Genomic DNA, 24,923 nt, shown 5'->3' with positions numbered 1-24,923 from the left:
AGTTTAATATCTATATAGTTTAATATCTATATGGTTTAATATCTGTATAGTTTAATATCTATATAGTTTAATATCTATATGGTTTAATATCTATATGGTTTAATATCTATATAGTTTAATATCTGTATAGTTTAATATCTATATGGTTTAATATCTATATGGTTTAATATCTATATAGTTTAATATCTATATAGTTTAATATCTGTATAGTTTAATATCTATATGGTTTAATATCTATATAGTTTAATATCTGTATAGTTTAATATCTATATAGTTTAATATCTGTATAGTTTAATATCTATATAGTTTAATATCTGTATAGTTTAATATCTATATGGTTAAATATCAATATGGTTTTATGTGTATATATATATATACATATATATATACACATTCATATCTATATCATTTAATATCGATACAGTTTCAAATGTATCGATATTTTGGTTAGGTGTGACGAGGTTGGGTATGTTAGTTTTTGTATTGTCTAGGGGTTTTTGTTAGTCTAGGTAATTGTATGTCTTTGATGGCCTGGATTTGTTCCCAATCAGAGGCAGCTGTTTATCGTTGTCTCTGATTGGGGACCATATTTAGGTAGCCATTTTTCCATAGGGTATTTGTGGGTTCTTGTCTATGTGTAGTTGCCTGTCAGCACTCGTTTATATAGCGTCACAGTTCGTTTTGTTGTTTTTGTTAGTTTGTTCATTTGTCTGCTGCGCATTGGTCTCCTCCTTACAACGACCTTGACAGAATGGATTAATATCTATATGGTTTAATATCTATATGGTTTAATATCTATATGGTTTAATATATACAGTGGGGAGAACAAGTATTTGATACACTGCCAATTTGATAGGTTTTCCTTCTTACAAAGCATGTAGAGGTCTGTAATTTTGCATGACAACGACCCGAAACACACAGCCCGGGCAACTAAGGTGTGGCTCCGTAGGAAGCATCTCAAGGTCCTGGAGTGGCCTAGCCAGTCTCCAGATCTCAACCCCATAGAAAATCTTTGGAGGGAGTTGAAAGTCCGTGTTGCCCAGCAACAGCCCCAAAACATCACTGCTCTAGAGGAGATCTGCATGGAGGAATGGGCCAAAATACCAGCAACAGTGTGTGAAAACCTTGTGAAGACTTATAGAAAACGTATGACCTCTGTCATTGCCAACAAAGGGTATATAACAAAGTATTGAGATAAACTTGTGTTATTGATTCTGGATTTTTTTTGTCTGTCATAGTTGAAGTGTACTACCTAAGATGAAAATTACAGGCCTCTCTCATCTTTTTAAGTGGGAGAACTTGCACAATTGGTGGCTGACTAAATTCTTTTTTTGCCCCACTGCACTTTTGAATATATAGTGTAGTTAATCAGTGTAAAATATAGTGTAATATATAGTGTAGTTAATCAGTGTAATATATAGTGTAATATATAGTGTAGTTAATCAGTGTAATATATAGTGTAGTTAAACAGTGTAATATATAGTGTAGTTAATCAGTGTAATATATAGTGTAGTTAACCAGTGTAATATATAGTGTAGTTAATCAGTGTAATATATAGTGTAGTTAATCAGTGTAATATATAGTGTAGTTAATCAGTGTAATATATAGTGTAGTTAATCAGTGTAATATATAGTGTAATTAATCAGTGTAATATATAGTGTAGTTAACCAGTGTAATATATAGTGTAGTTAATCAGTGTAATATATAGTGTAGTTAATCAGTGTAATATATAATGTAGTTAAACAGTGTAATATATAGTGTAATATATAGTGTAGTTAATCAGTGTAATATATAGTGTGATATATAGTGTAGTTAACCAGTGTAATATATAGTGTAGTTAATCAGTGTAATATATAGTGTAGTTAATCAGTGTAATATATAGTGTAATATATAGTGTAGTTAACCAGTGTAATATATAGTGTAGTTAACCAGTGTAATATATAGTGTAGTTAACCAGTGTAATATATAGTGTAGTTAATCAGTGTAATATATAGTGTAGTTAATCAGTGTAATATATAATGTAGTTAACCAGTGTAATATATAGTGTAGTTAACCAGTGTAATATATAGTGTAGTTAACCAGTGTAATATATAGTGTAGTTAACCAGTGTAATATATAGTGTAGTTAACCAGTGTAATATATAGTGTAGTTAACCAGTGTAATATATAGTGTAGTTAATCAGTGTAATATATAGTGTAGTTAATCAGTGTAATATATAATGTAGTTAACCAGTGTAATATATAGTGTAGTTAACCAGTGTAATATATAGTGTAGTTAACCAGTGTAATATATAGTGTAGTTAACCAGTGTAATATATAGTGTAGTTAACCAGTGTAATATATAGTGTAGTTAATCAGTGTAATATATAGTGTAGTTAACCAGTGTAATATATAGTGTAGTTAATCAGTGTAATATATAGTGTAGTTAACCAGTGTATCATATATCTAATTGTTTTAGATTAAGCTATTTCATTTTTTCATTTTGTCTTTTATATTTTCTTATATTTTCATCTTAAAAAATAATTGATAAAATAGGAATAAGGTTTTGGAGAGTGTCCTATATTTAGGAGATATAAGAAAGCTCAGGAAATATATATTTTTTGTTTTTTGGACACATATTCAACCCCTTATTTTTGTTGGCACAAAACTACCTCCATACTTCCATTCATTTGTGTGGGTTAACTTCAGCCAAGTGCCATCACACTTGTGGGGTTCGTAGAGAGCACCATCGTGTTTCTGAGTCTCCCCTCTCCATAGCAGGGTCATATTAGTTTGTAGCTGAGAGTCTCCTCTTTCCATAGTGGGGTCATGTTAGTTTGTAGCTGAGAGTCTCCTCTTTCCATAGCAGGGTCATATTAGTTTGTAGCTGAGAGTCTCCTCTTTCCATAGTGGGGTCATGTTAGTTTGTAGCTGAGAGTCTCCTCTTTCCATAGTGGGGTCATGTTAGTTTGTAGCTGAGAGTCTCCTCTTTCCATAGTGGGGTCATGTTAGTTTGTAGCTGAGAGTCTCCTCTTTCCATAGTGGGGTCATGTTAGTTTGTAGCTGAGAGTCTCCCCTTTCCATAGTGGGGTCATGTTAGTTTGTAGCTGAGAGTCTCCTCTTTCCATAGTGGGGTCATATTAGTTTGTAGCTGAGAGTCTCCCCTTTCCATAGTGGGGTCATGTTAGTTTGTAGCCCAAACGGTTCGGACAGAAGTTGGCACATCAGCTGTACTGACTTCAGATGAGTGTCTGAGACTTGTGGGGTTGTAGTCTCCCCTTTCCGTAGATCAAAACACACTTTCCACCGCAAATGCAGAAGGCCGACAAAAGACAGATGCTGTGGATTGAGATGTAGTGATAGTTCTCTCTGTGTGTTTCAGTGCTGTTGAGTACTCTGGTATACTGTAGCCTCGGACAAGGTGGAGGTGAGTACATTTCTCTATATTCCTCACCTGTTCTATAATATTAACATTTCTCTTTGTTTCTAAATTAATTATTTATAGCTACAACATTGAGGAAAATGTACTTAATATGACTGTGATAATACATTGTAAGTCGCTCTGGATGACTAAAACGTCAAATGTAAATATAAATATGTGTTGTGTGTTTCCGTGGCTTCTGGTTTAGCTCCATTTATCTGTTACCACCCAGTGGTATCATCAGTTATATTACTTTATGTGTTGTGTGTTTCCGTGGCTTCTGGTTTAGCTCCATTTATCTGTTACCACCCAGTGGTATCATCAGTTATATTACTGTATTCATCACTACTGTTCTATTTTCACCCAGTGGTATCATCAGTTATATTACTGTATGTGTCTGTGTTGTGTGTTTCCGTGGCTTGTGGTTTAGCTCCATTTATCTGTTACCACCCAGTGGTATCATCAGTTCTATTACTGTATTCATCAGTTATGTTACTGTATTCATCACTACTGTTCTATTTTCACCCAGTGGTATCATCAGTTATATTACTGTATTCAGCAGTTATAATACTGTATTCATCAATTATATTACTGTATTCATCAGTTATATTACTGTATTCATCACTACTGTTCTATTTTCACCCAGTGGTATCATCAGTTATATTACTGTATTCAGCAGTTATAATACTGTATTCATCAATTATATTACTGTATTCATCAGTTATATTACTGTATTCATCACTACTGCTCTATTTTCACCCAGTGGTATCAGTTATATTACTGTATTCATCAGTTATATTACTGTATTCATCACTTCTGCTCTATTTTCACCCAGTGGTATCAGTTATGTTACTGTATTCATAAGTTATATTATTGTATTCATCAGTTATATTACTGTATTCATCACTTCTGCTCTATTTTCACCCAGTGGTATCAGTTATGTTACTGTATTCATAAGTTATATTATTGTATTCATCAGTTATATTACTGTATTCCTCACTACTGCTATATTTTCACCCAGTGGTAGCAGTTATAATACTGTATTAATCAGTTATATTACTGTATTCGTCAGTTATATTACTGTATTCATTAGTTATATTACTGTATTCATCAGTTATATTACTGTATTCATCAGTTATATTACTGTATTCCTCACTACTGCTATATTTTCACCCAGTGGTAGCAGTTATAATACTGTATTAATCAGTTATATTACTGTATTCGTCAGTTATATTACTGTATTCATTAGTTATATTACTGTATTCATCAGTTATATTACTGTATTCATCAGTTATATTACTGTATTCATCACTACTGTTCTATTTTCACCCAGTGGTATCATCAGTTGTATTACTTCATTCAGCAGTTATAATACTGTATACATCAATTATATTACTGTGTTCATCAGTTATATTACTGTATTCATCACTTCTGCTCTATTTTCACTCAGTGGTATCAGTTATATTACTGTATTTATCAGTTATATTACTGTATCCATTAGTTATATTACTGCATTCATCACTACTGCTCTATTTTCACCCAGTGGCATCATCAGTTATATTACTGTATTCAGCAGTTATATCACTGTATTCATCCATTATTTTACCCTATTCATTCTATTTTATTTTTCTTTCACCTTTATTTAACCAGGTAGGCAAGTTGAGAACAAGTTCTCATTTACAATTGCGACCTGCCCAAGATAAAGCACCACAGTTTGACACATACAACAACACAGAGTTACACATGGAGTAAAACAAACATACAGTAGAAAAATAGGTCTATATTCAATGTGAGCAAATGAGGTGAGATAAGGGAGGTAAAGGCAAAAAAAAAGGCCATGGTGGCGAAGTAAATACAATATAGCAAGTAAAACACTGGAATGGTAGATTTGCAGTGGAAGAATGTGCAAAGTAGAAATAAAAATAATGGGGTGCAAAGGAGCAAAATAAATAACATAAATACAGTAGGGGAAGAGGTAGTTGTTTGGGCTAAATTATTGATGGGCTATGTTCAGGTGCATTAATCTGTGAGATGCTCTGACAGTTTGTGCTTAAAGCTAGTGAGGGAGATAAGTGTTTCCAGTTTCAGAGATTTTTGTAGTTCGTTCCAGTCATTGGCAGCAGAGAACTGGAAGGAGAGGCGGCCAAAGGAAGTATTGGGGGTGACCAGAGATATACCTGCTGGAGTGCGTGCTTCAGATGGGTGCTGCTATGGTGACCAGCGAGTTGAGATAAGGGGGACTTTACCTAGCAGGGTCTTGTAGATGACCTGGAGCCAGTGGGTTTGGCGACGAGTATGAAGCGAGGGCCAGCCAACGAGAGCGTACAGGTCGCAGTGGTGGGTAGTATATGGGGCTTTTGGTGGCAAAACGGATTGCACTGCATTTTGTAAATGACATCGCCGAGGTCGAGGATTGGCAGGATGGTCAGTTTTACGAGGGTATGTTTGGCAACATGAGTGAAGGATGCTTTGTTGCGAAATAGGAAGCCAATTCTAGATTTAACTTTGGATTGGAGATGTTTGATGTGAGTCTGGAAGGAGAGTTTACAGTCTAACCAGACACCTAGGTATTTGTTGTTGTCCACATATTCTAAGTCAGAACTGTCCAGAGTAGTGATGTTGGACGGGCGGGCGGGCGGGCATGATATATATCCTATATGGTATATGGTATATGGTAATATATTATTAATATATTTTTAGTTTCTTTTTATAGCACTCTAATGATACAATATTTTTGTAATTTGAAAAGCTGAGGTTTCAATACAAAGTTAAATGCTGAGTAGAGTGCCTACAAAAATTTTGCTGTGGTTGAAAGCAGGAAGGTAGTGGGACATTTGAAGTAGCGGTACGAGAAACATTCTCTGATTATTGTTGCTTGGTTTTGTAACACCAGGGAATTTGAGCATGAAGTTAATGTATTGTCAGATTATAATCTGTTTCAATTATGTGGAACAGTGTCTAGTAATAAAAGTAGAATGAAATAAGTATTGACTATTAATCTGATAAAACAGCACCAACTTTTTCAAGGTTCTACATTTGTTAAACAACATTATTCGTGTCACACCCTGGTCTTAGTATTTTGTGTTTTCTTTATTATTTTGGTCAGGCCAGGGTGTGACATGGGTTATTTATGTGGTGTGTTTTGTCTAGGGTTTTTTTTTGTAGGTTATGGGATTGTGGTTAGCGGGGTAGTCTAGAAAAGTCTATGGTTGCCTGGAGTGGTTCTCAATCAGAGGCAGGTGTTTATCGATGTCTCTGATTGGGAACCATATTTAGGCAGCCATATTCTTGGAGTGTTTTGTCAGTGATTGTTCCTGTCTCTGTTTGCACAAGGCTGGTTTGGTTTTTTTTCACGTTTTGTTCGTTATTATGATGAATCGAAATAACCGCTGCATTTTCTCGACGGAAGAAAACCTAGTGGGTCATTTTAGGCAAAGAGAGAATTTTTAAAAGGGCAGATCCTTAGAGGTTAGTAAACATCATTGGTAGTCACAATCCTTGGGAGGTAGACTCCTTGGGAGGTAGTCTCCTTGGAGGTAGACTCCTTGGGAGGTAGTCTCCTTGGGAGGTAGACTCCTTGGGTGAGTGCATAATACTGGGGTTTCTGGTGCCCCTGGGGGGGGGGGTACTGTCTCCTGCGCTTCTTCCCCCTGGCGCTCGAGGGAGCCAGGATCCCCAGCATTAAGCACTCAAGCCATCATCAGTCCACACACCTGCCTTCCCCCCCGTCACACAGCGATCATTGGACTCACGTGGACTCAATTACTTGAGTGATTACCTTCCCTATATCTGTCTGTTCCCTGCTTTGGGATTAATTGTCTCATGTCCGTGTTACCTGTTCCTGTCTTGGTTCCTTGTCTGTTCCCTAATAAATGTCTGATTCCCCGTACCTGCTTCTCCTGTCTGGCGTCGGGCCTTACAGAATATTATTTTGCGGAGGGTAGTATCTTGTATGTCCTTGTAAAAACAAAATGTTTATCTATCTTTTTTTTTAGTAAAGCTGAAAGATTCAGGAGCTTATCTTTGTGACGTTCTCTTTATCTCTTTTTCTAATATATCTTTCTTCCAGCCTCTCTGAGTGTCAGTCCTGACAGATCTCAGTTCTTTGAATTTGAGTCTGTCTCTCTGGGCTGTGAGGTTCAGGGGAACTCTACTGGATGGAGAGTGGTGAGGAACGCAGAGAGGGGGAATGTTTCAGAGTGTAATACTGACTGGGGAAAACAACAAGGGCCTTCATGCATCGTGTCACTAATACCATCATCCAGTGGAGTGTACTGGTGTGAGTCTGGGTCTGGAGAACACAGCAATGCTGTCAACATCACAGTACATGGTATGTCCACAAACATATATATATTATATACAGATGGAGCTGTGATCCAGGAGAGACCTGTTTATATATGATGTTTATATATTATATACAGCTGGAGCTGTGATCCTGGAGAGCCCTGTTTATATATGATGTTTATATATTATATACAGCTGGAGCTGTGATCCTGGAGAGCCCTGCCCTTCCTGTGACTGAGGGAGATTCTGTGACTCTGCGCTGCAGATATAAGAGAACTCCCTCTGACCTCACAGCTGTTTTCTACAAAGATGGATCCCTCATCAGAGCTGAGTCTTCAGGAGAGATGACCATCCCTGCAGTATCCAAGTCAGATGAAGGACTCTACAAGTGTTCCAGCTCGAAAGGAGAATCACCAGAAAGCTGGATGACTGTGACAGGTGAGAATATGACAAACCTTCACATGCAGATTATTTGGTCCTTCTTTACACTTAATGGATGCACCCGGGATCATTTTCGTCAACATCCACTGAATTGCAGAGCACCAAATTAAATTACTAAAAATATAAAATGTTCATGAAATCACAAGTGCAATATAGCAAAACACAGCTTAGCTTGTTGTTAATCCACTTGGCAGATGTCAATAAAGCTTTTCGGTGAAAGTATACCAAGCGTTTATGTAAGGACATCTCTCTCAGTAGAGAAAATATTACATTCAGCTAGCAACCAAGTTTAAAAAAAAAAAAAATTTCACGAACGTCAGAAAAGCAATAAAATGAATCGCTTACCTTTGATCTTCGGATGTTTGCACTCATGAGACTCCCAATTACACAAATGTTCCTTTTGTTCCATAAAGATTATTTTATATCCAAAATACCTCCATTTGGTTGGCGCGTTATGTTCAGAAATCCACAGGCTCGAGTGGTCACGACATCGCAGACAAATTCCAAATAGTATCCATAATGTTCGTAGAAACAAGTCAAACGTTTTTTATAATCAATCCTCAGGTTGTTTTTACAATATATAATCAATAATATATCAACCGGGACTAGCTTCTTCAATAGGAGGGAGAGAGAGAGAGAAATGTCTGCTCCAAGCTGTTGCGCATGAAAAACACTGCTGACACCCAGCCATACAATGCCGCGATGTGATCTTTCTTTTTCAAAATAAAAGCCTGAAACTATGTCTAAAGACTGCTCACACCATGGGGAAGCCATAGGAAAAGGAATATGGTTGATATCCCTTTAAATGGAGCGAAGGCAGGCTATGGAACAGAGCTTTCAGGAAAAACAACATTTCCGGGTTGGATTTTCCTCAGGTTTTTGCCTGCAATATCAGTTCTGTTATACTCACAGACAATATTTTGACAGTTTTGGAAACTTGAGTGTTTTCTATCCTAATCTGACAATTATATGCATATTCTAGATTCGGGCCTGAGCAATAGGCAGTTTAATTTGGGTATGTTTTTCATCCAAACATCAAAATACTGCCCCCTACACTCAAGAGGTTATTAAGCTGTACTATAACCTGCATTATAAACTGGGTGGTTCCAGCCCTGAATGCTGCTTGGCTGGAAGCAGTGGTATATCAGACCATCTACCACGGGTGTGACAAAACAAAAATGTTTATGCTAAAAGATTCTCTCGCTCCCTCTGTTGTATTTACAATAGTGTTTGTTGTTCACTGATTGCCTTTTCTTGTGGCAACGGGTCACAAATCTTGCTGCTGTGATTAAACACTGGTATTTCACCCAGTAGATATGGGAGTTTATCAAGATCGGGTTTGTTTTCAAAATTATTTGTGGATCTGTGTAATCTGAGGGAAATGTGTCGCTCTAATATGGTCATACATTGGGCAGGAGGTTAGGAAATGCAGCTCAGTTTCCACCTCATTTTTGTGGGCAGTGTGCACATAGCCTGTCTTCTCTTGAGAGCCAGGTCTGCCAACGGCGGCCTTTCCTAATAACAAGGCTATGCTCACTCAGTCTGTACATCAAGACATCAGTCAAAGTTTTCCTTAAGTTTGGGTCAGTCACTGTGGTCAGGTATTCTGCCACTGTGTACTCTCTGTTTAGGGCCAAATAGCGTTTTGGTTTGCTCTGTTTTTTAATTCTTTCCAATGTATCAAGTGATTATCTTTTTGTTTGCTCATAATTTGTTTGGGTCTAATTGTTTTGCTGTCCTGTGGGTCTCTTTGTGAACAGAGCCCCAGGACCAGATTGCTTAGGGGACTCTTCTCCAGATTAATTTCTCTCTGGTGGCTTTGTTATGGAAGGTTTGGGAATTGCTTCCTTTTAGGTGGTTGTAGAATTGAATGGCTCTTCTGGATTTTGATAATTAACAGGTCAAATTTGATGTTCCTTTTGATGGCATTGTCTCTCAGATTGTTAACTGCTTTGTGGAACTTACCTGTGGCATTGATGTTTAGGCCGAGGTGTGTATAGTTTTTTGTGTGCTCTGGGGATGTGGTTCACAAACTTTTTTTTTTCTTGATTGTTTTCACCTGTTGCTTATTTGTTGTTAATTATTTAAACATCCAGGGCCCGCCTGCTTTTGGGCGGGCTTGTTCTCACTGTCAGTGGTGAAATTGTTTTGCTGATATGTATTTTGCTGTCGGTTATTTTTCCCTGGTTTGAGGACATACGTTTATTCGTCTTTTTAACTGTTTGTTGGCATAGTAAACGTATGCATTGGAAGCATTTCTCTCTGCGCCTCACTCCACACCCACCACTCCTAGCTATCCGTGACAATATCATTGCATAATGCAGAACATACACAAGAGTTCAGGGGCCTTGCTTTAACAAAGTTAATCATTTTCACTAGTGTCCATAGTCTTTCAAGTTCAGGCATTCCCTTGGCAGCAAGAGGATAGATGCTGCAGTGTACCCAAGTGGCATCAGGAGCAACTGCTTGCACGCGCGTTACCACGCCACTATGTCTCCCTGTCATGGCTTTTGCGCCATCAGTACAGATACCAACACATCTTGACCACAAAAGTCCATTTGATGTCACAATGATGTCGAGTAAAAAATATCCTCTCCTGTTGTCCTGGTTTCCAGTGGTTTGCAGAAAGAGTATGTCGTCCTTAATTGACCCCCCCCCCCCCCCCCCCCCCCCCCATAAACGTAACGCACATATACCAGGAGCTGTGCCAGGCTCGCCACGTCTGTTGACTGATCCAGCTGCAATGCATAGAATTCACTGGCTTGTATGCGCAGTAATTGTTTCAAAACATCTCCTGCCGTGTCACTGATACGTCATGAAACAGTTTTTGATGAAGGTCTACATAGTTTTTTTTGTCCTTTTCCCAGCCTTGTCCTAGCCACTCCTCCACAATAGTATGGGGCCTGCTTGTCCTAGCCACTCCTCCACAATAGTATGGGGCCTGCTTGTCCTAGCCACTCCTCCACAATAGTATGGGGCTTGTCTGTCCTAGCCACTCCTCCACAATAGTATGGGGCTTGTCTGTCCTAGCCACTCCTCCACAATAGTATGGGGCCTGCTTGTCCTAGCCACTCCTCCACAATAGTATGGGGCTTGTCTGTCCTAGCCACTCCTCCACAATAGTATGGGGCTTGTCTGTCCTAGCCACGCCTCCACAATTAGTATGGGGCTAGCCTGTCCTAGCCACTCCTCTACAATAGTATAGTAACATCCTGTGGCTTATTTTTCAAATTGGCATGTTTTGTTTCTAAATGTCTTCACAAGAGTGAAGGTTTCATTGAGTTGTGAGATAGCACTTTAGCACATATAAAACACTGTGGCTGAGGAAAGGCACTACTCCCAATATCAGTGAACCCCAAATCAATGTAGTTCTCATCATGTTTGAGCCTCTTCGATGGTCCAACTTCCCTGTCTGTTCGGTGCTTTCGCGGGTAAGGGGGCAGTAGCTCTTTGGTTGTGTCAGATTCACAACTATCAGTGTCCATGCTAACTGGGCTAACAACATGATGCATTACTGTGCTAGCATTGGATGTGCTCGTGGAAGCATAACAACTTGTGTCGTGGACAGGTGCAGGTGTAGTCCTGCTGGTAGTAGCAGTACTAGTAGCAGTACTACCAGTAGAGCTGGTATGTGTCTCTATGGACGCGGGCCTTACTTTTTTTAACCATTTATCAATTTTCGAGCAAACAGAATGAGCAGCAGCTATGTTTGGCTACATATGGACCGTTAGTGGAATTCCGACGAGAGAGTATTGGTTAATGTGATTGGATGTAAATTATTTGACATTGTGTTGTTTCGCTGAACAACACAATGTCAAAATGGTTTCATTTTATTTTTGGCAGTAAAACAAGGGCGAGAAAAAGAAGTGTAATCGTTGGAAAATATAAATGTTTGACATTTGAAAATGTGGAAAAAATCAAATTATTTATATATATATATATATATATATGTATATATATAAATAATTATACTTTTTTATATAAATGTTAATTCTGAATTACATTTTTATTTGGTGTGAAAATGTGAAGGGAAAAAAAAGTATACAGTTGAAGTGGGAAGTTTACATACACTTAGGTTGGAGTCATTAAAACTAATTTTCAACCACTCCACAAATTTCATGTTAACAATGAGATGAGTATGTAAACAAAGTGGCATTTAAAGTGGCTAGTGATACATTTATTACATAAAGATGCAGTAGATGATATAGAGTACAGTATATACATATGAGATTAATAATGTAGGATATGTAAACATTATATTAAGTAGCTTTGTTTAAAGTGGCAAGTGACAAGTGACACATTTTTACATCAATTTCCATCAACTTCCATTATTGTTGAGTCAGTGTGTTGGCAGCAGCCACTCAATGTTAGTGGTGGCTGTTTAACAGTCTGATGGCCTTGAGATAGAAGCTGTTTTTCAGTCTCTCGGTCCCAGCTTTGATGCACCTGTACTGACCTCGCCTTCTGGACGATAGCGGGGTGAACAGGCAGTGGCTCGGGTGGTTGTTGTCCTTGATGATCTTTATGGCCTTCCTGTGACATCGGGTGGTGTAGGTGTCCTGGAGGGCAGGTAGTTTGCCCTCGGTGATGCGTTGTGCAGACCTCACTACCCTCTGGAGAGCCTTACGGTTGTGGGCAGAGCAGTTGACGTACCAGGCGGTGATACAGCCCGACAGGATGCTCTCGATTGTGCATCTGTAGAAGTTTGTGTGCTTTTGGTGACAAGCCAAATTTCTTCAGCCTCCTGAGGTTGAAGAGGCGCTGCTGACTGGGATAAGAATTGATTGAATATGTCCGTAAACACACCAGCCAGCTGGTCTGTCCATGCTCTGAGGGAGCGGCTGGGGATGCCGTCTGGGCCTGCAGCCTTGTGAGGGTTTAAATGTTTTACTTACGTCAGCTGCAGTGAAGGAGAGTCCGCAGGTTTTGGTATTGGGTCGTGTCAGTGGCACAGTATTGTCCTCAAAGCAGGCAAAAAAGTTATTTAGTCTGTCTGGGAGCAAGACAACCTGGTCCGCGACAGGGCTGGTTTTCTTTTGGTAATCCGTGATTGACTGTAGACCCTGCCACATACCTCTTGTGTCTGAGCCGTTGAATTAACTCTACTTTGTCTCTATACTGACGCTTAGCTTGTTTGATTGCCTTGCGGAGGGAATAGCTACACTGTTTGTATTCGGTCATGTTTCCGGTCACCTTGCCCTGGTTAAAAGCTCTACCTTGCATAAATTCATTAAAAATCATATTTTTGGATTTTTCTGGATTTTTTCTCATTTTGTCTGTCATAGTTGAATTGTACCTATGATGGAAATTACAGGCCTCATCTTTTTAAGTGGGAGAACTTGCACAATTGTTGGCTGACTAAATACTTTTTTCCACCACTGTTTATACAGCTGGAGCTGTGATCCTGGAGCGACCTGTTTTATATATGATGTTTATATATTATATACAGTTGGCGCTGTGATCCTGGAGAGCCCTGCCCTTCCTGTGACTGAGGGAGATTCCGTGACTCTGCGCTGCAGATATCAGGGAACTCCCTCTGACCTCACAGCTGTTTTCTACAAAGATGGATCCCTCATCAGGGCTGAGACTACAGGAGAGATGACCATCCCTGCAGTATCCAAGTCAGATGAAGGACTCTACAAGTGTACCAACTCTGAAGGAGAATCACCAGAGAGCTGGATGACAGTGACAGGTGAGAATATGACAAACCATAAGAAAAGCCCTTAGCCGTGGTATATTGGCCATATACCACACCCCCTGGGAATTTGACAAACCACAAGAAAAGCCCTTAGCCGTGGTATATTTGCCATATACAACACCTCCTCCTCCTTATTACTTAGATGGTTACTGATTTTTGCGCCGAATACAGCAGGTGTAGAACTTGAAATGCGTACATACGAGTCCCTATCCAACAGGGAAGTTTCAACAAAATACGAATAAGAAAGAGATAAAAGTAACAAGTAATTAAGGAGAAGAAGTAAAAAATAACAATATATACAGGGGGGTGCCGGTACAGAGTCAATGGGCACCGGTTAGTTGAGGAAATATGTACATGTAGGTAGTTATTAAAGAGACTGTGCATAGATGACACAGACAGTGTGGTGTGTGGAGGGGGGGGTGCAAATAGTCTGGGTCACCATTTGATTAGATGTTCAGGAATCTTACGGCTTGGGGGGTAGAAGCTGTTTAGAAGCCTCTTGGACCTAGACTTGGCGCTCCGGTACTGCTTGCCGTGCGGTAGCAGAGAGAACAGTCTATGAACAGGGGTGGCTGGAGTCTGACAATATTTAGGGCCATCCTCAGACACCGCCTGGTACAGAGGTCCTGGATGGCAGGAAGCTTGGTCCCAGCAATGTACTGGGCCGTACGCACTACCCTCTGTAGTGCCTTGCGGTCGGAGGACGAGCAGTTGTCATACACGGCAATGATGCAACCAGTCAGGATGCTCTCGATGGTGCAGCTGTAGAACCTTTTGAGGATCTGAGGACCCATGACACATCTGTTCAGTCTCCAGTATATACTGCACATTTGGTGGGGTCTCCCTATCTAGTGGTGGGGTCTCCCTATCTAGTGGTGGGGTCTCCCTATCTAGTGGTGGGGTCTCCCTACCCATAAATGTGCTCATAATACAGTTCTCATTCTTTCTCCAGATGCAGGTCCAACTCCCATTCCATCTCCAGCAGTCCCAGTGTTGTCCATGTCTCTACCCAGGCTGCTGTGTAGTCTACTGGTGGGGTCTCCCTACCTGCTGGTGACCATCATACTGCTGGTGAAAGGCTGCAGGAGCAGGACTCAAGGTGAGAACCTGAGTTTATACAGGATCACCTCATTCCAACAGAATACCTGTTGTAAATCAGAATTATATCACAAGGACCATGTTTTAAAACCTCTACGGGATCTGTGTCCCTCCACCGGGATGGTTGAGCTAACGTGCGCTAATGTGATTAGCATGACGTTGTAAGCATGGGCGGAAATCCCAGAGGGGACGGGGGGGACACGGACCCCCCATCCTGGGAAAAATATGATTTGTCGCCCCCCAATATCACTGTAAACATAACTATGTAATTTCAGTAATATGAATCCTTTTCAGTACTTCCGGCGCCGACAGAGATGGCCGCCTCGCTTCGCGTTCCTAGGAAACTATGCAGTTTTTTGTTTTTTTACGTGTTATTTCTTACATTAGTACCCCAGGTCATCTTAGGTTTCATTACATACAGTCGAGAAGAACTACTGAATATAAGATCAGCATCAACTCACCATCAGTACGACCAAGAATATGTTTTTTGCGACGCGGATCCTGTGTTCTGCCTTACAAACAGGACAACGGAGTGGATCCCATGCAGCGACCCAAAAAAACGACTCTGAAAAAGAGGGAAACGAGGCGGTCTTCTGGTCAGACTCCAGAGATGGGCACACCGTGCACCACTCCCTAGCATTCTTCTTGCCAATGTCCAGTCTCTTGACAACAAGGTTGATGAAATCCGAGCAAGGGTAGCATTCCAGAGGGACATTAGAGACTGTAACGTTCTTTGCTTCACGGAAACGTGGCTCACTGGAGAGACGCTATCCGAGGCGGTGCAGCCAACGGGTTTCTCCACGCATCGCGCCAACAGAAACAAACATCTTTCTGGTAAGAAGAGGGGCGGGGGCGTATGCCTTATGTCTAACGAGACATGGTGTGATGAAAGAAACATACAGGAACTCAAATCCTTCTGTTCACCTGATTTAGAATTCCTCACAATCGAATGTAGACCGCATTATCTACCAAGAGAATTCTCTTCGATTATAATCACAGCCGTATATATCCCCCCCAAGCAGACACATCGATGGCTCTGAACGAACTTTATTTAACTCTTTGCAAACTGGAAACCATTCATCCGGAGGCTGCATTCATTGTAGCTGGGGATTTTAACAAGGCTAATCTGAAAACAAGACTCCCTAAATTTTATCAGCATATCGATTGCGCAACCAGGGGTGGAAAGACCTTGGACCATTGTTACTCTAACTTCCGCGACGCATATAAGGCCCTGCCCCGCCCCCCTTTCGGAAAAGCTGACCACGACTCCATTTTGTTGATCCCTGCCTACAGACAGAAACTAAAACAAGAGGCTCCCACGCTGAGGTCTGTCCAACGCTGGTCCGACCAAGCTGACTCCACACTCCAAGACTGCTTCCATCACGTGGACTGGGATATGTTTCGTATTGCGTCAGATAACAATATTGACGAATACGCTGATTCGGTGTGCGAGTTCATTAGAACGTGCGTTGAAGATGTCGTTCCCATAGTAACGATTAAAACATTCCCTAACCAGAAACCGTGGATTGATGGCAGCATTCGCGTGAAACTGAAAGCGCGAACCACTGCTTTTAATCAGGGCAAGGTGTCTGGTAACATGACCGAATACAAATAGTGCAGCTATTCCCTCCGCAAGGCTATCAAACAAGCTAAGCGTCAGTACAGAGACAAAGTAGAATCTCAATTCAACGGCTCAGACACAAGAGGCATGTGGCAGGGTCTACAGTCAATCACGGACTACAGGAAGAAATCCAGCCCAGTCACAGACCAGGATGTCCTGCTCCCAGGCAGACTAAATAACTTTTTTGCCCGCTTTGAGGACAATACAGTGCCACTGACACGGCCTGCAACGAAAACATGCGGTCTCTCCTTCACTGCAGCCGAGGTGAGTAAGACATTTAAACGTGTTAACCCTCGCAAGGCTGCAGGCCCAGACGGCATCCCCAGTCGCACCCTCAGAGCATGCGCAGACCAGCTGGCCGGTGTGTTTACGGACATATTCAATCAATCCCTATACCAGTCTGCTGTTCCCACATGCTTCAAGAGGGCCACCATTGTTCCTGTTCCCAAGAAAGCTAAGGTAACTGAGCTAAACGACTGCCGCCCCGTAGCACTCACTTCCGTCATCATGAAGTGCTTTGAGAGACTAGTCAAGGACCATATCACCTCCACCCTACCTGACACCCTAGACCCACTCCAATTTGCTTACCGCCCAAATAGGTCCACAGACGATGCAATCTCAACCACACTGCACACTGCCCTAACCCATCTGGACAAGAGGAATACCTATGTGAGAATGCTGTTCATCGACTACAGCTCGGCATTCAACACCATAGTACCCTCCAAGCTCGTCATCAAGCTCGAGACCCTGGGTCTCGACCCCGCCCTGTGCAACTGGGTACTAGACTTCCTGACGGGCTGCCCCCAGGTGGTGAGGGTAGGCAACATCTCCTCCCCGCTGATCCTCAACACTGGAGCCCCACAAGGGTGCGTTCTGAGCCCTCTCCTGTACTCCCTGTTCACCCACGACTGCGTGGCCACGCACGCCTCCAACTCAATCATCAAGTTTGCGGACAACACAACAGTGGTAGGCTTGATTACCAACAACGACGAGACGGCCTACAGGAAGGAGGTGAGGGCCCTCGGAGTGTGGTGTCAGGAAAATAACCTCACACTCAACGTCAACATTAACTAAGGAGATGATTGTGGACTTCAGGAAACAGCAGAGGGAACACCCCCCTATCCACATTGATGGAACAGTAGTGGAGAGGGTAGCAAGTTTTAAGTTCCTCGGCATACACATCACAGACAGACTGAATTGGTCCACTCACACAGACAGCATCGTGAGGAAGGCGCAGCAGCGCCTCTTAAACCTCAGGAGGCTGAAGAAATTTGGCTTGTCACCAAAAGCACTCACAAACTTCTACAGATGCACAATCGAGCGCATCCTGGCGGGCTGTATCACCGCCTGGTACGGCAACTGCTCCGCCCTCAACCATAAGGCTCTCCAGAGGGTAGTGAGGTCTGCACAACGCATCACCGGGGGCAAACTACCTGCCCTCCAGGACACCTACACCACCCGATGTCACAGGGAGGCCATAAAGATCATCAAGGACATCAACCACCCGAGCCACTGCCTGTTCACCCCGCTATCATCCAGAAGGCGAGGTCAGTACAGGTGCATCAAAGCTGGGACCGAGAGACTGTTAAACAGCTTCTATCTCAAGGCCATCAGACTGTTAAACAGCCACCACTAACATTGAGTGGCTGCTGCCAACACACTGACACTGACACTGACTCAACTCCAGCCACTTTAATAATGGGAATTGATGGGAAATTATGTAAATATATCACTAGCCACTTTAAACAATGCTACCTTATATAATGTTACTTACCCTACATTATTCATGTCATATGCATACGTATGTATATACAGTGCCTTGCGAAAGTATTCGGCCCCCTTGAACTTTGCGACCTTTTGCCACATTTCAGGCTTCAAACATAAAGATATAAAACTGTATTTTTTTGTGAATAATCAACAACAAGTGGGACACAATCATGAAGTGGAACGACATTTATTGGATATTTCAAACTTGTTTAACAAAACAAAAACTGAAAAATTGGGCGTGCAAAATTATTCAGCCCCCTTAAGTTAATACTTTGTAGCGCCACCTTTTGCTGCGATTACAGCTGTAAGTCGCTTGGGGCATGTCTATCAGTTTTGCACATCGAGAGACTGACATTTTTTCCCATTCCTCCTTGCAAAACAGCTCGAGCTCAGTGAGGTTGGATGGAGAGCATTTGTGAACAGCAGTTTTCAGTTCTTTCCACAGATTCTCGATTGGATTCAGGTCTGGACTTTGACTTGGCCATTCTAACACCTGGAAATGTTGATTTTTGAACCATTCCATTGTAGATTTTGCTTTATGTTTTGGATCATTGTCTTGTTGGAAGACAAATCTCCGTCCCAGTCTCAGGTCTTTTGCAGACTCCATCAGGTTTTCTTCCAGAATGGTCCTGTATTTGGCTCCATCCATCTTCCCATCAATTTTAACCATCTTCCCTGTCCCTGCTGAAGAAAAGCAGGCCCAAACCATGATGCTGCCACCACCATGTTTGACAGTGGGGATGGTGTGTTCAGCTGTGTTGCTTTTACGCCAAACATAACATTTTGCATTGTTGCCAAAAAGTTCAATTTTGGTTTCATCTGACCAGAGCACCTTCTTCCACATGTTTGGTGTGTCTCCCAGGTGGCTTGTGGCAAACTTTAAACAACACTTTTTATGGATATCTTTAAGAAATGGCTTTCTTCTTGCCACTCTTCCATAAAGGCCAGATTTGTGCAATATACGACTGATTGTTGTCCTATGGGCAGAGTCTCCCACCTCAGCTGTAGATCTCTGCAGTTCATCCAGAGTGATCATGGGCCTCTTGGCTGCATCTCTGATCAGTCTTCTCCTTGTGTGAGCTGAAAGTTTAGAGGGACGGCCAGGTCTTGGTAGATTTGCAGTGGTCTGATACTCCTTCCATTTCAATATTATCGCTTGCACAGTGCTCCTTGGGATGTTTAAAGCTTGGGAAATCTTTTTGTATCCAAATCCGGCTTTAAACCTGCCTGGTGTGTTCCTTGTTCTTCATGATGCTCTCTGCGGTTTTAACGGACCTCTGAGACTATCACAGTGCAGGTGCATTTATACGGAGACTTGATTACACACAGGTGGATTGTATTTATCATCATTAGTCATTTAGGTCAACATTGGATCATTCAGAGATCCTCACTGAACTTCTGGAGAGAGTTTGCTGCACTGAAAGTAAAGGGGCTGAATAATTTTGCACGCCCAATTTTTCAGTTTTTGATTTGTTAAAAAAGTTTGAAATATCCAATAAATGTCGTTCCACTTCATGATTGTGTCCCACTTGTTGTTGATTGTTCACAAAAAAATACAGTTGTATATCTTTATGTTTGAAGCCTGAAATGTGGCAAAAGGTCACAAAGTTCAAGGGGGCCGAATACTTTCTCAAGGCACTGTACTGTACTCTATATCATCGACTGCATCCTTATGTAATACATGTATCACTAGCCACTTTAACTATGCCACTTTGTTTACATACTCATCTCATATGTATATACTGTACTCGATACCATCTACTGTATCTTGCCTATGCTGCTCTGTACCATCACTCATTCATATGTCCTTATGTACATATTCTTTATCCCCTTACACTGTGTATAAGACAGTAGTTTTGGAATTGTTAGTTAGATTACTTGTTGGTTATTACTGCATTGTCGGAACTAGAAGCACAAGCACTTCGCTACACTCGCATTAACATCTGCTAACCATGTGTATGTGACCAATAACATCTGCTAACCATGTGTATGTGACCAATAACATCTGCTAACCATGTGTATGTGACAAATAACATTTGATTTGATTTAATACGCAATGAAAGCACTTGTGCTGATTATAGACTAAACTTAATAGCTCGTTTTTAAGTTTCAATAGATTGCGAACCCCCCCCCCCCCCCCCGCCCTTTGCCTCACAATGGTTTGATCCACTGCCAGTTCTTTAGCTGGAAAGGTAGAGGGTTCGTATCTAAAGTGCCGAAAGGCACTCAATGCACGTAACTGACGTGAGGTTAATCCAGTCGCGCCATATCAATGTTTTTTTTTTTTTATGTTGGCAGGGTTCACACACTAGCTGAATTTGCAGAGCTAGCGCGCAAACTAAAGCAAACATTGACTATCAAGCTAGCTAGTACCTATTCCATTTATGTGGCGTCGTCAAAGATGGCATCTTTGCTATCTTCTGTTTATTCCAAGATCAGCATGCAGCTGTAGTGCTTCAAAGTCCCTGTGATAAGGTTAGCGATAAACCTAACAGAACTACACCCTCTTCTACCATTGTCTAAAATGTATTTAATGGTCTCGTTGCAAAAGCTAAATTGTCACCAGGGAACTTTTTAAAAATGTTATTTCACCTTTATTTAACCAGGTACATACTGGACTGATAAGGAACAGTGCTATAACTATTATTATTAGTAGTGGTATTATAATGATTTAAACATTTGCACAAGTTAACTACTGTACCTATCAATTATCCAGTAAATAATGTACTTACATTCAGTAATCTGGCTCTGATTTGTCATCCTGAGGGTCTCAGATAAAATGTAGCATAGTTTTGTTTCATAAAATCAATTTTTATATTCAAATATAGTAACTGGGTTCTAGAGTTTGAACCTCTGCTGCGTCTGAAAATTGAAGGGAAAAAATCAGATCCTTAAGAGGTTTTAAAGTGTTAACTGTTCTGATTGAACTATGTTTAACCTCTCGGGTAAAAAAAAATCTACTGAGGTTTGAAAGCGCGTTTAATATCTATATAGTTTATTATCAAGATAGTTTAATATCTGTGGATTAAAATCTATATAGTTTAATATCTAACCTCTCTAGGGTACGTGAGACGTTAGCGTCCCACCTCTTCAACAGCCAGTGAAGCTGCTGGGCGCCAAATTCAAATACAGAAATACTCATTACAAAAATTCAGAAAACAAAACATATTTTACATAGGTTTAAAGATTAACTTCTTGTGAATCCAACCACGGTGTCAGATTTAAAAAATGCTTTATGGCAAAAGCATCCCTTACGATTATTTTAGAACATAGCCCAGCAGACAAATCATTACAAACAGTAACCAGCCAAGTAGAAGAGTTACACAAGTCAGAAATAGAGATAAATCATCCCTTACCTTTGATGATCTTCATATGGTTGCACTCAGCAGACATTAATTTACTCAATAAATGTTCATTTTGTTCGATAAAGTCTCTTTATTTCCAAAAACCTTTCTTCAGTAATCCACAGGCTCAAACGCAGTCAAAACAGGAAGACAAAAAAATCAAAAATATCCATACATTTCATAGAAACATGTCAAACAATGTTTATATTCAATCCTCAGGTTGTTTTTAGCCTAAATAATGGATAATATTTCAACCGGACAATAATGTCATCAATATAAAAGGTAAACAAGAAAGGCACTCTCGGTCGCGCATGAAAAAGCTCTGTGACACTTTAGGGTCCACTCATTGACTGCTCTTACTTCCTCATTTTTCAGAATACAAGCCTGAAACAATTTCTAAAGACTGTTGACATCTAGTGGAAGGCATAGGAACTGCAATTTGAGTCCTAAATCACTGGATACTGTAATGGCATTGAAGAGAACTACAAAACAAAACAAACTACTTCCTGAATGGATTTTTCTCAGGTTTTCGCCTGCCAAATCAGTTCTGTTATACTCACAGACACTATTTTAACAGTTTTGGAAACGTTAGAGTGGGTTCTATCCAAATATACCAGTTATATGCATATCATATATTCTGGGCCCAAGAAGCAGGCAGTTTAATTTGGGCATGCTTTTCATCAAATTCCGAATGCTGCCCCCTACCCTAGAGAAGTTAAAGTGTTGATAACTGTGGCTCTGATTGAACCATGTTTTAAGTGTTGATAACTGTGGCTCTGATTAAACCATGTTTTAAGTGTTGATAACTGTCTGTTTAGGTGAAACCAGGGTACCCAGGAAGACCCACCAAGACCAAGACTAAGGTGAGTTTCTACCTTACAACACAACAGCTGCAGGGGCACAATATGGTATTCTGTCCAGTGTGTACTATATTATATTACCTCTTAGTAGAAGAAGAAAGTAGGAGGGATTAGAGTCAACTACCACAATATGGTATTCTGAACACAGTGTGTACTATATTATGTTACCTCTTAGTAGAAGTAGAAAGTAGGATGGATTAGAGTCAACTACCACAATATGTCACTGATATGAATAAATGCATTTAGGAGTAAATAGTCTGGGTATTGAAAAGAGTAAATATCCTGCGTATTGATGAAGAGTAAATATCCTGGGTATTGATCAGGAATAAATATCCTGGGGATTGATAGAGAGTAAATAGCCCAGGCATTGAGAGAGTAAATAGCCCAGGCATTGAGAGAGTGTAAATAGCCCAGGCATTGATAGAGAGTAAATAGCCCAGGCATTGATAGAGAGTAAATAGCCCTGGTATTGATGTGGAGTAAATAGCCCTGGTATTGATGTGGAGTAAATAGCCCAGGTATTGATGTGGAGTAAAAAAGCCCTGGTATTGATAACGAATAAAAAGCCCTGTTTTTGCTAGCGAGTAAATAGACATTGTATCGATAATGAGTAAATACACATGGTATTGATAACGAAAAAATAGCCCTGGTATTGAAAAGGGAGAGCTGGACATCAGGAGTTAATAGCCCTGGTATTGATATGGGAGAGCTGGACATAAGGAGTAAATGGCCCTGGTTAAGAAATGGGAGTGCTTTACATGACGAGTAAATAGCCCTGGTATTGATAACGGGTAAAAAGCCCTGGTATTCATAACGAGTAAATAGACCTGGTATTGATAATTAGTAAATAGCCCTGGTATTGAAAAGGAGTATAAATCCCTGGTATTGATGAGGAGTAAATAGCCCAGGTATTGATGAGAAGCAAATAGCCCATGTACTGATAAGAAGAAAGTAGCCCAGGTATTGATATTGGAGAGCTGGATATCTGAGTAAATAGCCCTGGTATTGATAATGAGTAAATAGCCCTGGTATTGATATGGGAGAGCTGGAATTAAGTAGTTAACAGCCCATGTATTGATCAGGAGTAAATAGCCCAGGTATTGATCAGTAGTAATTAGCCCTGGTATTGATGAGGAGTAAATATCCCTGGTATTGATATGGGAGAGCTGGAATTAAGTAGTTAATAGCCCTGGTATTGATGAGGAGTAAATAGCCCTGGTATTGATGAGGAGTAAATAGCCCTGGTATTGATGAGGAGTAAATAGCCCTGGTATTGATGAGGAGTAAATAGCCCTGGTATTGATGAGGAGTAAATAGCCCTGGTATTGATGAGGAGTAAATAGCCCTGGTATTGATGAGGAGTAAATAGCCCTGGTATTGATATGGGAGAGCTGGACATAAGGAGTAAATAGCCCAGGTATTGATATGGGAGAGCTGGACATAAGGAGTAAATAGCCCAGGTATTGGTGAGGAGGAAATAGCCCTGGTATTGATAATGAGTAAATAGCCCTGTTATTGATAAGGAGGAAATAGCCCTGGTATTGATAAGCAGTCAATTGCCCTGGTATTGATAAGCAGTCAATTGCCCTGGTATTGATAAGCAGTCAATTGCCCTGGTATTGATAAGCAGTCAATTGCCCTGGTATTGATAAGCAGTCAATTGCCCTGGTATTGATAAGCAGTCAATTGCCCTGGTATTGATAAGCAGTCAATTGCCCTGGTATTGATAAGCAGTCAATTGCCCTGGTATTGATAAGCAGTCAATTGCCCTGGTATTGATAAGCAGTCAATAGCCCTGGTATTGATTTAGGAGAGCTAAGGAATAAGGAGTAATTATTTTTTGTATTTTTTATTTAACCTTTATTTAACGAGGGAAGTCAGTTAAGAACAAATTCCTGTTTCCAATGACGGTCTAGGAACAGTGGGTTAACTTCCTTGTTCAGGGGCAGAATGACAAATTTGTACATTGTCAGCTCGGGGAATTAAACTTGCAACCTTTCGGTTACTAGTCCAACGCTCTAACCACTAGGCTAACCTGGGAGAGCTGGACATAATTAGTAAATAGCCCTGGTATTGATAAGGGAGAACTGGACATAAGCAGGAGCCCTATTGGAAGTAATTTGATAGGATTCTAAGTAGCACATTATTGACTAGTAAATTATGTTCAATGTTTAAGTGGTTCTGTATTGGATAAGGAAATACATGGCCACACTGATGAACTACTTCTGTGTTGAACAGGTGATCGTGTTGAAGAAAAGAGAGGCTGAGATCACCTGATCACCATAACAACCATCAGAATGGAACTCATGGAATTCTAATATAGAACTGTGAGTCACAATGCTGTATGTTGTTACATTGTAGCTCCACCTGCTGGAACAATAGTGGCATTTGATCAAATGTGATCTGTTAAC

At 40.6% G+C, this 24,923-nt stretch overlaps 1 protein-coding gene across 1 annotated transcript in view; it reads left to right on the top strand.

Annotated features, from left to right (window-relative positions):
• The window catches only part of LOC118966147 (Fc receptor-like protein 5), a 78,962-nt gene extending 67,960 nt beyond the window's left edge, over positions 1-11,002 (top strand). Inside the window, exons 2-5 of the mRNA XM_036989222.1 lie at positions 3,361-3,405; positions 7,469-7,729; positions 7,879-8,121; positions 10,992-11,002. Coding sequence (XP_036845117.1) covers positions 3,361-3,405; positions 7,469-7,729; positions 7,879-8,121; positions 10,992-11,002 — 560 coding nt within the window. The remainder of the gene's footprint in view (positions 1-3,360; positions 3,406-7,468; positions 7,730-7,878; positions 8,122-10,991) is intronic.
• Positions 11,003-24,923: the final 13,921 nt, after the last annotated feature.

This window comes from Oncorhynchus mykiss, chromosome 9 (genome assembly GCF_013265735.2).
Source record: "Oncorhynchus mykiss isolate Arlee chromosome 9, USDA_OmykA_1.1, whole genome shotgun sequence".
Taxonomy (NCBI): Eukaryota; Metazoa; Chordata; class Actinopteri; order Salmoniformes; family Salmonidae; genus Oncorhynchus; species Oncorhynchus mykiss.
Note: the sequence above shows the minus strand (reverse complement) of the source record. Positions and strands in the feature narration are given on the sequence as shown.